Genomic DNA, 14,458 nt, shown 5'->3' with positions numbered 1-14,458 from the left:
GGGCCTGGCACAGTAGAGACCATCAGTCTACAAGTATTGACCACAGGAATGAACAAGGCTCCTCATATAAGAGAGACGAGATCTAATTGGCATATCATCACTAAAGGATTTTTAAACGTTTTGAGAAATGGACCCAGAACATTTGGTGCAATGAGTAAGGGAACCACAAATTATGTGTGTCAATGAGTTATCTGCTATGCCTAAGCCTTAGCTCTTGCAGGGACCATCTACTTCTGAGAATCAGGTGACATATACCACATTAAGACCATGCTGTCAGGAAAGACAGCCTTTTGCCAACCAAGTAAGCCACTGCCATAGGAGAGTGGCAGGAGCGTACCTGGGGGAGGCGATGCAGGTACTAGGGCTGTAGACTCCTAAATGCTTTTCAGCTGCCACGTGGATATTTTGCAATTTGGCAGATTACCGATCTAACCAAGAAATGGAATGTTATAGTATTGTGCTCTATCACAATGCACAGTCCTGTTTGCAAAGGAGCCTGGGAGATATCCATGAGTAAGGGAAAAGACATTCTGATGAGTCCATTTATTCATTCACCCTAAACTTACTGAGCCCCACCATAAGCAGGTGCACTGACAGTCACGAGAGATACAAAGATGAACATATCCTGCTCTTTGCCCTCCAAGTCTGGTGAAGGGAGAGAGGCAGGTCACCATACCATTAAAAAGTACAATATGGTAAGTATTGGGCACTGGTAAACTAAACACAGAGGAAGAAGTGGTCAAAAACCATGGGAATGAAGAAGGCTTCAAAGAAGAGACTGCTTTGGGGCTTGGTCTGGTCTAGGAGGAAGGGGAATAGAGTAGATTCTAGCCACAGGCAAGGTCTTGTAAAAAACAAAGATGTTATGGGAAAAAAATGTGTTTGAACAATGGTGAGAAGATATCTGTAACTAAGACATATGTGTGTGTCAAAAGAGGGAGAGAAGGGTGGGCGATAAAACTAGAGAGGTGGGTTTGAATCATGGTGACAACCCTGAATATCGCTCCAAGTAGTTTGGCTTTGTCTTCAAGGTTTGAGAAACATAACTCTTAGATGGCAGGAAGACAAGAATGACTATTTAGATAGGAGTGCCATTTAAGAGGCCGTTGTAACAGATTAAGCCAAAGTAAAGAGGACTCTAAACGTGTCAGTGATACTAAGGAAGTAGGTACAAGGGGTGGCAAAGAGGAGAGCAAAAGAAAACTTCTAGCTTACATGACTGTCCGTGATAAAGATCACTGGAGGAAGAACAAGACTAGGGCAAGATGATGTGTTCAGTCGGGAGCACTTTGTAAGGTTCAGTCTCCTCATTCATAAAAGGAAAATAAATAATAAGTGATCAGTCTGGATCTTCGGGCGGTTGTGAGGATTGAATGATAAAATAACAAGAAGAACACAATACTACCACTTATGATTAGATTTGTGGAAGTGTGGACCCAGAGAGGATTTGGGACAGGAGAGAACCATTTGGGAGTTACTGGTATAGAAGTTATGGTTGACAGTGCTGGAGTGTATGAACCTGGATCACCCAGGGAGATGACGTCCTGTAATCTAGGACCAGACCCTACTGCAGGCAAGTATGCAGAGCACGGGACACTGGGGTGGAGACCAGCAAAGATGACTTGAAGGAATGATGCAAATATGGGAACCTGGAGAAAATAGCTTCACGGAAAAAAAAAAAGTGAATAGCCATAAGTGCCAATTCTGCCCAGAAGCTGGTAGGATGAGAACTAGAATGAGTGGGTCTAACACTTAAAAGGTCAAGAGTACCCTCAGCAAAAGCTATTCCAGTGGAGGGGAGGGGTAAAAACCAGATCACAGTTCGCTTAGGAATGCTGTGTTTTCCTAATGTATTTTGACATTAGATAACTGTTTAATTGGGGAAATCTTCATTCTGTAGGGCTGGAACACTGAGATTTTACTCTCTCCCCAGGAGCTACAGAACAATTTTTCTTCTTTAATTTGGAGAATAAAGGGACTTGTGAATCAGACTGAGAGGAAATGAATGCTGTTAAGATTCACTGTTATATTTTTTCATGGAGAAAAGAACACTAGGTTTGGTGGGGGGAGAGTGAAGAGACAATAGAAATAAAATATAAAACAGCACAAACCAAAGTAGAGAATTTTCTGTAATAATGCCGAAAGTTGTACTAATGCAGTACTGATGGGAGAACAGAAGTGAGTGCCTTTGAGACTCTACATCCATCTGCCTGGGGCCATGAAAGACACCTGTTTACAAGCCCTTTACAACACACCCACTCTTACCTTTCTTTTGATATCAGTGAACTGGGAAAACATTAAAGACCAATAAAACGACAGCTCCAGGATATAATAGTAGTGAAGGTCAGGCGTGAGTGGCTGAGGATCAAAGAGAAAAAGGCAAGATTAATAATTAATAGGAAACCAAATCTGTGTGTCAAACATCTCAAGCTCAGTACTGAAAAGTGACATTGTCTTACGCCTCCACAAATTCTGGCCCCATTCTCTCTGTGGATAAGGGAGCTTTGAAGGACGCCTATAATCCACAGCTTGATGTCATTAGCTTTGTTTCATCTCCAACTAAAAAAGTGTCCATCAGTATGAACATTTGGCATTGGTACCCGATTCACCACTCATTTTAACAATTGCATTTATGGTACTTAGACATGAGTCTCTAAAGATTCCCTTAGGCAACCTGCAAAAAAATTCTAACATATACACAGAAAGAGTAACTCTGGACAACTCCTGTGAGATTCCACAGCACAGGGACCAGGGAAGGTGAAAAACACTGGAGTACTATATGGGTCACTGAGACATAGTTTCAAATTCTGCCTTAATTGGAGCTTTCTTGTCTTTAGGAAATGTCCTGTACGTTGTAAATATTAAGAGAAAAAACAAAGATAATTCAAAACATTTATTAAAAGATCAGGGGGACAAGGAAGCTGCTAAGAGATACCAGACTAGGCGCCCAGCCAGGGAATCTGAGTTTGAGTCCCCACTACACAGCTTAAGTAGGACCTTCATTTACGTATTAGAAAGTGGAGGTAACACCTGCTCTACCTGCCTCACAGGTCCAGGAATGGGGAGAAGCTCAGGGAAGCAGTGGAAGTCAGTAATATTTATTTTGCACATAAATCCATAAATACAAAACAGAGTTTTAAAAAAACATTTTTGATGAGTTGTTTTTAATTGTTTCATGGGGTTGTAATGAAACAACTTGCTTTCCCAGAATGAATGAAAGACCTTTGAAACTCATTACATGAACACCTCCACACCGCTGCACACAAGGTGTTGAAACTGAAATGCTTTGTAAACCAATAGCAGCATAATAAGTGACTTTTGCAAGAAGTCGGCAATCACTTAACTACCAACTCTAAGCATGGACATCAAGAAAAACAGTTGTCCCCCTCATTCATCTTTGTCAACAAAACACACGAGGACAGGATCCTCTCCACTCAGTATACCATTACAGGGCACAAAGAGAGGGGTAAATGACAATATTCCAAGTATTTAAGATAGTAAACAGCAGTTGGGCCTGTGAATTACAATTGTGTACAGTAAGTCATTGCTTTCAACGTTGCTTTAGTCTTGATCAGATAGCCCTGGAATGTTCAGCTCTCTCTGACCATGTCATGTTGCTGATTTAGTCTTTCTTAATTTGAATACACTACATGAAAGAGATGGAAATGCAAACTGGAATCCCCATTTCAACATGTCCCTAGCCTTGAACCTACCCAAGGGGTAGCCAACACCAGACCCTACCCCCTGTTGCAACACTGTGTGTAATAGAGAAGCTGCAGGGCACACCTGTTCCCATTAACTTTGTTACACCAAATGCCTCTAAAAAGACAACCCAAAGAATCCCAAACTCAAAAATCCAAATTGCTTATCACAATGTCCATCTCTTTATTTTATCACTAAAATACCTGGTTGTATTTGTTTCTCTTAAATAATATATCCCAAATGGACTAGAAATTCTAGAAATGTTTCAGCAAGAAATTTCAAGAACAGTCCCGGCTTTGATATTCAAATTGTAACTGAGCTAGGGACCACAACACATGCTAATATTACTGAATTCACGGACAGAGGCAAAGGTATGTCTGTGGGCAGGGATCTGAAATGCTCCCTGTCTGGGATATGATTTTAATCTCATTTTCAATGATGCTATTTTTGTCTACATGTAATGGGACAAGCCCATTTTTCTGAGTTCAAGGAAACAGTGCTTTATTTACATCTTTAGAGGCCACTCCTAAGCCACAGAGTGAACCAAACTCAGCACGCCAGCTCCAGCTCCTCCCTTGAGCTCTGCCCGCAAGCTGCCGAGACAGGCCAGGGCTGTTATCCGGTCCTCAGTGACCCAAAGCAGACTGGCTGTTAGAAAAGGAATTATCCGGGCTTCCCTGGTGGCCCAGTGGTTGAGAGTCCGCCTGCCGATGCAGGGGACACGGGTTGGTGCCCCGGTCCGGGAAGATCCCACATGCCGCGGAGCGGCTGGGCCCGTGAGCCATGGCCGCTGAGCCTGCGCGTCCGGAGCCTGTGCTCCGCAACGGGAGAGGCCACAACAGTGAGAGGCCTGTGTGCCGCAAAAAAAAAAAAAAAAAAAAAAAAAAAAGAAAAGGAATTATCCACCTACTGAAGTGATTGTACCTTACTCTCCAGCAAACGCACCTTCCACACTTTCTCCATCTGCTCAAGCTTTGATTCTAACACAAACTACCTCTCTCACTAGGCTGTGTCCACCATCAAGCAGCAGCGGGTACGGTGGGGGGCAAGCAAAGTAGCTGCCCAATCTGCTGGGACCTGCCTGAAACCATGGCGCTGACCTAAGAAAGGTACTTTACATGCGTAAAAACCCAGACGGTAATGCGTCCTTACCTGATAGGGGTAGTTGTACCAGCAGTGCCTTGTATTCCACAGCCAGGGGGTCTGAAAAACATGACAAAGAAACACATTTCACATGTTTTGGAAAAGAAGCGGGAGAAGGGATGTTTATGACAGGTTCTGGCCCCCCAGTATTTGGCGATTTCAACAATCTACCTGTGTAAGAACTGAAGGACTCAGTATAATTAGGAATAGGAGAGCAAAGCCATGAGGATTCCATCATACATTCTCTCTGGGTAATCTTCTAAACTCAACCGGCAGTATTTCAGGCCACTTCCGGGATAGAGTGCTAGCTGGTGTTTTTTAATATTTTGCTGGTCCTGTAGACACATCCCTGCTAGGTAACCAGCCTCAACAGCAGAGCCCTTCAAGTGTCTCACCAAGACCAGCTGCAAATGATCAATCTATATCAATAAGCAATGCTGACAGTTGGTGCAAATCTCCTTGAAACTCCTCCAACTCAATGTTTACAAAGCAACATTATTAATCAATTGTTTCACGCGTTGAGTGGGGCTCAAGAGCAGGCAGGTACTCTTGTTCCAGTAGGACAGCTCTGACTAATTCCAGGCCTGAGGGAATTAACCCTTACAGTACACCCCACGCTCGGACTCATGGTCAAGGTCTTTCGAAGACAAAACAATCTTTCTTAATTTAACGGCAATCACTTGCCTTACCACTTTGAAAAATCAGAGAGAACATCTAAGTATACACACAGATTCCAAACATCTGTAATAAACAGGGAGGGGTTGGTATGGATTTGAACAGAGACCTGAACCTTCCCATAATACCAGCACAAACTTTCTCATATTTCTGTGTTAGCTTTATCATTCTTTTTGCATTCCTGATCTATAGCTATCAGTACTTGGTGGTATACATCTATACACATTTGATACACATCAGTATGTTTCTAACTATTAAGAAACATAATCTATCATTAATACAATCTGTGTTTATATATCTCAAAATGATAATACTGTCATTGAGAGTTTAATGTCAGATCTATTTGTACTGACCTAACCTCCATATCTTGTCCCAGGCCCTGTAAGATCAAAAGTTGCTGCCTCTGCAGTAGGATAATGTAGTTGTCTCTCTGAAAGCCACAGAGATATCCTTCTACCCACCATGGTCCTCATCAGCCCTGCACCGATGCGGATGAGGATGAGGATGAGGAGGATATTAGCTAGTATTTGTTGAGTCCTCCCTATGACCATACACTTTTTTTTGAGGGTTTTCCTTCATGATTTGTTATTTATTTAACCAATTAAAAAGTTGTTTCTCAGGGCTTCCCTGGTGGCGCAGTGGTTGAGAGTCCGCCTGCCGATGCAGGGGACACGGGTTCGTGCCCGGTCCGGGAAGATCCCACGTGCCGTGGAGCGGCTGGGCCCGTGAGCCGTGGCCGCTGAGCCTGCGCGTCCGGAGCCTGTGCTCCGCAACGGGAGAGGCCACAACAGTGAGAGGCCCGCGTACCGCAAAAAAAAAAAAAAAAAAAAAAAAAGGTTGTTTCTCTTAAGATTGTCCCATATACTTTTTTTTTTTTTTTTTGCGGTACGCGGGCCTCTCACTGTTGTGGCCTCTCCCGTTGCGGAGCACAGGCTCCGGACGCGCAGGCTGAGCGGCCACGGCTCACGGGCCCAGCGGCTCCACGGCATGTGGGATCGGGGCACGAACGCGTGTCCCCTGCATCGGCAGGCGGACTCTCAACCACTGCGCCACCAGGGAAGCCCCTGTCCCATATACTTTTAAAGGATCTCACATGTATGAACTCATTTAATCCTTCCAGTAACTAGTAGTAGTATTTGCCTCATTTTACAGATGGGTAAACTGAGGCCCTGCGTCCGTAATTAACCATCCAGGTTAATTAGTGAGGCAGGGCCAGAGCTGGAAATCAAACTCAGACTGTCTGGTCTCAAAGCTGATCATAGCCACTGTGACCCTAACTTTGAGTCTGATAAAAACTGAACCAGGCCTCAGTTTAGGGAGCCAGGTTGAAGTAAAAGGCCATGCCATGCCCTAAACCTAATGATGTCCAGGGATCTTTACAGTCCCCTTTCATTCAAGCACTCCTGATTCTCCCTCCATTTTTCCTGCTTTCGCCATTTGCTACCCGTGCTACGCTGTACGTATCACGTAATCTCTCTGCACTTAACTTCCTTGGTGCCTGAGTTGTCTGTCTGTCTGTGTCCTCCATTTCTCATGTCCATGACACTGAGGTTTATGAGTGACCGACCTCCAGGGTGATGGTGAGGATCAAATGAGAGCATGTATAAAAATGCTGCAGAGGCTTCAGAAGCATAATTGGTTATTGACTTATATAAACAACACATGTCCGTTGAGGAAGATATAGAAAATATTGAAAAGAATGAAAAGAAAAATAATTTGAATTCTCATCACTATTAACATTTTAATGTACAGCCCATTTGGGGCCTTTTTTTCTATATAATATAGATATACATGCACATATGGATAGATTTCTTTTTAAACACACACATATATGCATTATTTTTAAATGTGGGCACAACATAGCAAAATCTACCTTAGAGTACAAATGTTAGTTATTACCTTCCTCTCTGATAAAATTGTTTACTATCTCTACAATTAGCTGAAAGTCCCTGAGGAAAACGTATGTCATATTCTTATGTTTATCCCTCCAGGATGAGACACGCAAGTTGACAGTTCAGCTTTCATTACTGAATGCTAATGAGAAGGAATGCAGAATGAAATGCAACACCTATAAAAAGCCTCGAAGTCTTTTTTCTGAATGCATCAGTCCCAAGCCCACAGGGCATGTGCGTGCTTGCCTCTAAAGACACAGCAGGAATCTCTTCCAATACAGTCATCCTTCCCGTCACAGGCGGGAGAGCAAAGGTACGCCTCCCAGTGACCCAGGAAAATCCATCATTTAGAGCTTCCCTTCCTCTGTGAGCTTCTTGGCTCCTTGGTTTTCTTCTAACACCCAGGCTTATCCCTGGATGCATCAGATGTGCATCACCTAGACATGCTTGTATCATGTGCAGAAACCCGACTGACCTGCAGAAACAGGGGGTGAGTCTTTGTCTCTCAGTGGGTCCCGCTCACTTGAAGCAGGAGCAAAGAACACTGAGAAGTTGATGGGGCTACCAAGGCCATAGCTCAGCCTGCAAGCTTGTTTGCCAAACATTTAAGTAAGCACTTTCACATACTTATTTCACAATGCGTGTTCACATATACTTCCTACTTTGACAATACTAGATATTAGTATCATCTTCTCTGTGCTACATTTTTCTAGGATCTCATGTTATGGCTCCCAAAACTCTTTGAGACAGAACAAACACTATCTTTCCCAATTTACAGATGAAAAGACAAGTCTATGAAATGGTGATTCTCCTAATTTCTAATAGCTCAACACTACCATATGAATCTGGATTGGCTGCTTATATTTAATACATTAGGTATAGCATCTTTAGTTTCAACTGGTACCATAAACCTATTGTTTTTTAAATCAGTTTTTCCAGATACCTTTTTAAGAATCATTTCCATGTTCATTTGATATCAAAATCTGTATAGGTAGTAACATAATTAAGAACATAAAAAGCTGCAATATTTAGATGTCAAGAAAGAATAATTGTTATGAAAAAATACACTGAAAACCCTCATTTTAGAAGGATGGGCCTAGCATCTTCCTACATAATTAGAGAAAAGCTCTGTACCTAGGACAGTGCAAGGTGATTCAAGTACGTTTTCTGAAAATAGAAATGCCTCTTTTACATGGCATTACAATATCAGGGGACATTATCAACATTGGAAAACCCAAAAACCCAATGATTCTCAAATCTTGGTATTTCAATAATGTAAGATTCACTTTATTCTCCCTCAGACATATACAGTTAAATAATGACATGAAGCACGTTACAGATTTTACAGTATTTTATACATATTATCTCATTTAATTCTCATAGCAACATTGTAAGTGCTCAAGATAACATAGCGTACAGGTACCATAAAAGACAAAGAATATGCTGCTGCGGAGGCTCCTCAAACTATTAAAATGCAGGATCTAATTCAGTAGGTCTGGCTTGGGGCTGAGAGTCTACATTTTTAACAAGCTTCAAGGTGATGCTTGGAACCTGGACCACATTTTGAGTAGTAAGGTGCTAGAGTAAAGTAAGGAGGGTGATCCAACTTGGTATTTACCAGGTGTAAGGCACCTTGCTAGGCACTTTGTTATAATATTTCACAATTCACTGTTAGGTGAATAAATTATTTCTAATCTTTACAATAGCCAAATTTGAAGCAGAAATTGTTAGTAAAACACTATTTAGCTGGAGACAATGCTTCTCAACCAACTTCTGTGCTTGCTAGAACCACACATCTAAGCTCTGGTGGAAGAGATGTGAGCAGAATTGACACATGGATGCTGCCTCTAAAAGTAAATGTGAATGAGCTGTTCTCACCTTTTCTCCATTCCCATTGGAGGGAGATAATAAGAGCTGGAGCTGTCATCTTTCACCCTGGGATGGAAGTTTCTGTTGAAGTTGATGTTGGAGGCCTCCTACTAGCTCTGGTCTGCTTACCTCTGGATTATATGTGTGACACAGATAAATTCCTATCATCCTCTCATATCTAAACTACTGTGTTGTCATATATATATATGCTGTTATATATATATATATATATATATATATATACATACATATATACATACACAGTAGTATAGCCTGTATTCTCATTAATAGAGTCATCCCTAGGTATTCTCGGGGGATTGGTTCCAGGACCCCCCGTGGATTCCAAAATCCAAGGATGCTCAAGTCCCTTATATAAAATGGCATGAACAGTCGGCTATCTATATCCATGGGTTCTTGCATCCATAGATACAGAGGGCCGACTGTATATGCATCAAGGTAAGTATGATTATTTTATAGACAAAAAGCAATCTCAAAGAGGTACCATAACTAACTGAAGCCTACCCAGCTGGTAAGTAGAAAAGCTGGGATACAAACTCAGGCCAGCCAGATTCTTCCATTATAACTTCCCAAGGTACTCTGTGTGTACAAAGAATGCATAGTGAAAGAAAATCATGGATATTTGGAATTGATTTATACATAACTGAGAATCAATAATTGAGCTATTACCTAAAAGTATTGAATTTTCAGGTTAGAAAGGATCTCCAAATCCTGCTTAAGCTACAAAAGGAATCACATGTCCCAGATGGCTAGCCATGCCTCTCACTGCTAAAGAGTTCCATGATTATAGGTCATTCACAAGATCCTTCAGATTTACTTCCTACTTTTTTTTCTTTTTTTTTTTTTGGTCAACAGAAATTGCACCAAGTTTTTTTTGTTGTTTTAGCATCTGCTATGGACTGAATTCACATATTCAAGCCCTAAACCCTCAACGTGACTGTATTTAGAGACAGGGCCTTTAGGAGATAATTAAGGTTAGATGAGGCCATAAGGATAGGGCCCTAAACCGACAGGATTGGTGGCTTTATAGGAAGAGGAAGTGAGAGAGTGCTCTCTGTCCTCACATGCTCAGAGGAAAGGCCATGTGAGGACTGCAGTGATCAGGAAGAGAGGCAAGCTAGGAAGAGAGTTCTCACTGAAAACCGAACCCTGCCAGACCTCGATCTGGAACTTCCAACCTCCTGAATGGTGAGAAGTAAGTTTCTGTTGTTTCAGCCACATAGTCTATGGCATTTTGCTTTGGCAGTCCAAGCTGACTAACACCGCATTGTAAGACAACTCTCCATAAATGGTACGTAATAGCTCTTAAGGTACACATCAACTAATTTCAATTTAACAAGATTTACAAAACATCTGAACAAGACTAAGACAGACAGTAACAGAGTGGATACAAAATGACTTCTAACACTCTCGATTTAAATCAGAATGTATAATGGGATTTTTCATTATACAGTATTATGCACATCTGCTCCCAGACACATCACGTGAGACACAACTTGGCCACAAGCACATCCATCAATAACACAGTGTCCCAGGGGAGGCTTCTGAGGCTCTTCTCACCCTGGTCAAACCGAACCCCAGCACCAGGATAGAGGTCAGATGTGCTGCTGGAGGTCACCGAGCAGTCGTCATTCGCCTTTGGACCAAACGCATAAGACTTGAGTGCTATGTATTCTGTGATTTTTTTTTTTTAAAGTAGAGAAGTCTTTTATTTTTTTAAGTGTCAGTAAATGTGTTTTTTTTTTTTTTAATCAGGTTGCTTCTTTTATCAGTTGTTCTGTAGAGGTTTCATAGTGAACAGAACTAGCAAAAATAGATCAGGTCTGATCATTTCACTTTACCATCTGGAATAAGATAGGCTTGCTCTTATTTTATTGTTTTTAAGTTCCATTTGATATACTTCTTAAAATAATAGTTAAAAAACAAACAAACGTACCTTTCAGTTTCCATGCCACCTATCATGATGATGGATCAATCATCTGACATCAAGGAGGCCTTGTCTGAGCCCATAGGATGTACAATACTAAGGGTGAATCCTATGTAGACTATGGACTTTGGGTGATTATGATATGTCAGCGTAGGTTCATCAGTTGTGACAAATGTACCGCTTTGGTGGTGGATTTGATGGTGGGAGAGAATATGCATGTGTGGGGACAGGGGTATATGGGAAATCTCTGTACCTCAATTTTTCTATGAACATAAAACTGCTCAAAAAAAAAATGAAGTCTTAAAAATCAAGGCTAACTCAGATCACTGACATTTATCATGTCACTGTGAACTAAAGGAATAAATGAGTTCGAAGCAAAAGACCAGACAAAAGGATGCTCAGTTAACCAGGCAAGTGTTAAATGATTAAACAGAAATATAAATACATATACACACCTTTTTTTCCCCCAAGAATCAGTAGGTACTTACAGCTGAACGAATAGTAGTTTCTTTGAATAAATATTTTGATTTAACAAAAGAACATGAATCATATAAAGTGTTCAAAGCATTTCGTTGCCTCATCAAAAATGTGAACAATGTGTGGGTCTTTATCTGAAGTCAGCATCTTAGAAGCAAACTTTCATCTTTCACTATTTCCATCCAAACTCCTACATGGCTTTCATAAAGCCCAGGTGTGACAACTAACAGTGAAGGAATATAGTCTAAGAGACATACTGGCCTCTGAATAGTTTAGGTATGAAATACATAGAGCCTTGGATTATGTTTTTAAATGCCAGAAAGCTAGATCCCTGACCTACTCTGAAACTTCTTTCACTGAAACTACTCTGAAAACACTTTCACTGAGTTATACTTAAATCTTATACCTTTGGCTTATATTGAAGATTTACTGTAAGAAATAAACATGAGAAAAATGTTCCTTGTCTGCAATGAGTTTATACTGGAAAGGGTACCACTAGGTAACCACTAAATTCAAATACATAAATTCAAATGATATTTTTCCTTTTAAATTTAGCCCGGCGGGTGGGGAAATACTGCCCTTCGTGAATGCTTTGTATGTTTCCTGTTACCCCATTATCTTTTTATTTATTTATTTATTTATTTTGCGGTACGCGGGCCTCTCACTGTTGTGGCCTCTCCCGTTGCTGAGCACAGGCTCCGGACGCGCAGGCTCAGCGGCCATGGCTCATGGGCCCAGCCGCTCCGCGGCATGTGGGATCCTCCCAGACCACGGCACGAACCCGCGTCCCCTGCATCGGCAGGCGGACTCTCAACCACTGCGCCACCAGAGAAGCCCCGCATTATCTTTTTACCATGGTTTTGGGAAGCTGAGATCTAATTCTGAAGCTCAGTCACTGCAGTTATGATTGTCTCAACATTTTTGCTTATTTTTCCTTTTGTGTGTAACTTTTTGATGGTAATATCTATATTAATAATTTTATTACATAAACATTGCAAATTCTTTTTAGAAATGTTGAACTGTATGATTTCAATGAATATAAATCAAATCCATTCAAAACGATAATCTACAGTTTTCATTTAATACATATTGCTAAGTAACTCATAATGAAAAGAAATATTTTGTGCTTTGTGAGTTTAAAAACTGATGAATAAATTGTATTTGGTGGTACAGATGAACCGGTTTGCATGGCAGAAGTTGAGACACAGATGTAGAGAACAAACGTATGGACACCAAGTGGGGAAAGCCACAGAGGGGTGGGGGTGGTGGTAGGATGAACTGGGCGATTGGGATTGACATGTATACACTGATGTGTGTAAAATTGATGACTAATAAGGACCTGCTGTATAAAAAAATAAATAAAATTAAATTAAAAAAATTTAAAAAAACTAATACTAAACTTTCTTTGGGTTATTTGTATGAAAATATGTTAATATAAATGTAAAAAAAAATTGTATTTGGGATGAAAAGAATGAAGCCAGAAGTCTCTGACCAGCCTGAAGACGCGGCTGGTCAGTGATGAGTAGACTAGCACGCTCCCCAGCATGCAAGGCGTACACTTTCCTCCTTTCCTGGTCAGTAGATATGCGACTGTAAATCTACAAAGCAGAGTGGTGACCCCTCCCTAGAGGCCCTTGGCATCTGCATTAGCTTTGAAAGCTCCTGTAATGTGCAAATGTAATTTAGACTTGACCCCATGGCATTATATAAAGATAGCAACTTTTCATATTGATCAGACTTTAAAATAGAAGCTAGTCCTCAGGACCTAGTCAAGTATGTGCCTTCAGCACATTCAGCAATCAATTTAGAAAGTAATTTGCAGATCTGCCAAGCATACAAAAATAGAAGAAGTTCCTCGGAGATGGGCTCTAAGCTCAAAGGGTCTCTCTGTAGGCTTCATCATACAGCCAAAGAGAAAAGAAATCTAAGTGGCATTTTTCCATGCCTTTTAAAACCTTCCAGCCAGTGGTTCTCAACTTATTCTGCCTTTGCTCAGCTGAGGGACTCCACCTATACCTCACAGTAGCTATGGCTGTGATTCTCAAGAGTCTGGGGAACAGGAAGCTTAAAAAGGCACTTCTCTTACTGATTCAGATGTGTACTCTCCTCCAGGCCAGTGAGAATCACTGCAAAGCAGAATGGACAGATTAATTCCATGTTTAGAATAGAAATTAGGGATAAAGGAACCAGATGACGAAAAGAGAAGATGAAAGAAAAGGAGGTGGAAAGACCTATAGAGAAAGGAAAATGGTGAGAATGTCAACACGGGGAGTGGTTTAGGTGGGGGGAGAGACGTGTAGAGAGGGAGGCCAGTGCAGAATGTGGGAATGAAGCCAATTAGAGTGGCTACTGTGAACAAAGAAGAACAAAAGAGTGTTGCTCACCGCCCACTGAATTGCAACCCACCGCAGTCACCCACCGACACAGTACAACCCTGAGAGGAATTCAGGATGAAAACAAGATGAGGCGCTCTGTGCTTTGAGTAAACAGACCCCGTGGATAGTTAGATGGATATCTCAGGAAGAATTTCAATGACCCCAGATTCTTGCATCTTCCCATACATAAACACTAAAATAATTAACTTGAGATGTCTATTCTCTGTGATTAGTAATAATCTTTTATGAAGATGTATGCTTGACAGCATGTATTTCTTAGCCAAAAAAATATCATATATAAACTGGGTCCTCCCACCTCTTTGGAGCAGTTCCTCAGAGCTACCTCCCAGGCTATAGTCCTCAGTGAGGCCCTGAATAAA

The 14,458-nt window shown here is 41.3% G+C and overlaps 1 protein-coding gene across 3 annotated transcripts in view; it reads right to left on the bottom strand.

The window, feature by feature from the left end:
* CERS6 (ceramide synthase 6) overlaps positions 1-14,458 on the bottom strand; it is a 334,052-nt gene that overhangs the window by 78,413 nt on the left and 241,181 nt on the right. For all 3 annotated transcript variants that reach the window (XM_060106271.1, XM_060106272.1, XM_060106270.1), the window contains exons 5-6: positions 4,855-4,905; positions 2,266-2,358 (exon numbers count right to left, since the gene is read on the bottom strand). In XM_060106271.1, coding sequence (XP_059962254.1) covers positions 2,266-2,358; positions 4,855-4,905 — 144 coding nt within the window. The remainder of the gene's footprint in view (positions 1-2,265; positions 2,359-4,854; positions 4,906-14,458) is intronic.

This window comes from Mesoplodon densirostris, chromosome 8 (assembly GCF_025265405.1).
Source record: "Mesoplodon densirostris isolate mMesDen1 chromosome 8, mMesDen1 primary haplotype, whole genome shotgun sequence".
Lineage (NCBI taxonomy): Eukaryota > Metazoa > Chordata > Mammalia > Artiodactyla > Ziphiidae > Mesoplodon > Mesoplodon densirostris.
Note: the sequence above shows the minus strand (reverse complement) of the source record. Positions and strands in the feature narration are given on the sequence as shown.